General features: G+C 50.0%; 1 protein-coding gene across 1 annotated transcript; it reads right to left on the reverse strand.

The window, feature by feature from the left end:
- Positions 1-15: 15 nt before the first annotated feature.
- Positions 16-1,412, reverse strand: SH3BP5L (SH3-binding domain protein 5-like; the record flags this gene model as incomplete). Its single annotated transcript, XM_010076016.1, has 2 exons — positions 16-388; positions 1,239-1,412. Coding segments are annotated over 2 exons (547 nt in total), but the record flags the coding sequence as incomplete, so codon positions are not given.
- Between the last annotated feature and the right edge of the window lie 327 nt (positions 1,413-1,739).

Below are 1,739 nucleotides of genomic sequence, written 5' to 3' on the forward strand. Positions count from 1 at the left end.
TGAAGTGCCCCTGACCCCCCCGGCGCTGCTCCCGTTCCTCCAACTCATCGTTGTTGAGGGAGGTGGCATCCGACAATCCCACCAAATGTTCGACGGAATCGAACTTTTGTAAATCGGAAGCGATGGTTTGAAGGCTCAAGACGGAAAGATTGTCGCTGGGGGGGTCTTCGCTCCCCAGAAATGTCCCTCCTGTCCCCCCCACCTGATTTTCGCCGTGTTGGGGACTCGCTTCGGCTCCGACCGGCGACGCTCGGCGAACGATGAGGCGTTGGAGGCGCCGGGCGTGGATTTGTTCGCTGATTTGTTCCAAATTGCGTAAAGCCACCGAATAACGCGTCTTGGCTTGAGAAACCAACCGCTCCAACGCTGTCACCTTCGACTTGTGCTCCTAGCGAGGGGACAACGGCCACCGCGGCCACCTCAGAATCCAAAACCATGGGTCAACCCAACCCCAACTGCCTTTTTTCCCCTCCCAAGATTCTTACTTTACCCCCAAAACTGGTGGAAACCACCAAGATCTTCCCCAAAATCAACCCCAACTGTCTTTGTTTCCCACCCACGACTCTTATTTTGCCCCAAAATTGCTGGAAACCACCAAGATCTTCCCCAACCACCAAGATCTCCCCCAACCTCAACACCATCAACTTTTTTTTTTTCCACCCAGGACTCTACTTCACCCCCAAAATTGGTGGAAACCACCAAGATCTTCCCCAAAATCAACCCCATCAACTTTTTTTCCCCTCCCACGACTCTACTTCTCCCCAAAAATTGGTGGAAACCACCCAAGATCTTCCTCAACTCAACCCCAAGTCTTTGTTTTCCATCCACAACTCTTATTTTACCCCCAAAAATCGGTGGAAACCACCCAAGATCTTCCCCAACCACCAAGATCTTCCCCAAAATCAACCCCAATCGTCTCTTTTTTCCACCCTTGACTCTTTATTTTGCCCAAAAATTGGTGGAAACCACCAAGATCTTCCCCAAAATCAACCCCATCAACTTTTTTCCCCTCCCACGACTCTACTTCACCCCAAAAATTGGTGGAAACCATCAAGATCTTCCCCAACTACCAAGATCTTCCCCAAAATCAACCCCAACGGTCTTTGTTTTCCACCCACGACTCTTATTTTGCCCCAAAAATTGGTGGAAACCACCAAGATCTTCCCCAACCACCAAGATCTTTCCCAAAATTCGATCCCCGCACAGGTCGTCCCCGTCCCCGCCGTCGTTTCCGGTACCTCGAGGATTTGGTTGAACTGAGCTTTGAGTTCGAAATAAGGTTTGCTCTTCACGATGACGCGTTTGAGGGATTTTTGGAGGGTTTGGACCTTGGCTTCGGCTTGTTGACACAACTGGGTCACCCGTTGGTGCTCCCGTTCGCTCCGTAACTGCTCTTCCTCCGCCTCGTTGACCTGGAAAACAGCCCAAAACCTTTGGAAATACACCAAAAACCTTGTGAACGCCCCAAAATTCTTGTGAACACTCCCAAAAACCTTGGAAACACCCCCAAAGTCTTGGAAATCCCCCCAAAAACATCAGAAATGCCCCCAAACCCTCTGAAACATCCCAAAACTCTTGGAAATGCCCCAAAACCTTGAAAATACCCCAAAACCCTTGGAGATATCCCCCAAACCCTCAGAAATGCCTCAAAACCCTTGGAAACACCCCAAAAACCTTGTGAACAACCTAAAACTCTTGTGAACACCCCAAAACCCTTCAAAACCCCCCAAAAACTTGGA

Source organism: Pterocles gutturalis, unplaced genomic scaffold, assembly GCF_000699245.1.
Source record: "Pterocles gutturalis isolate BGI_N339 unplaced genomic scaffold, ASM69924v1 scaffold8733, whole genome shotgun sequence".
Lineage (NCBI taxonomy): Eukaryota > Metazoa > Chordata > Aves > Pterocliformes > Pteroclidae > Pterocles > Pterocles gutturalis.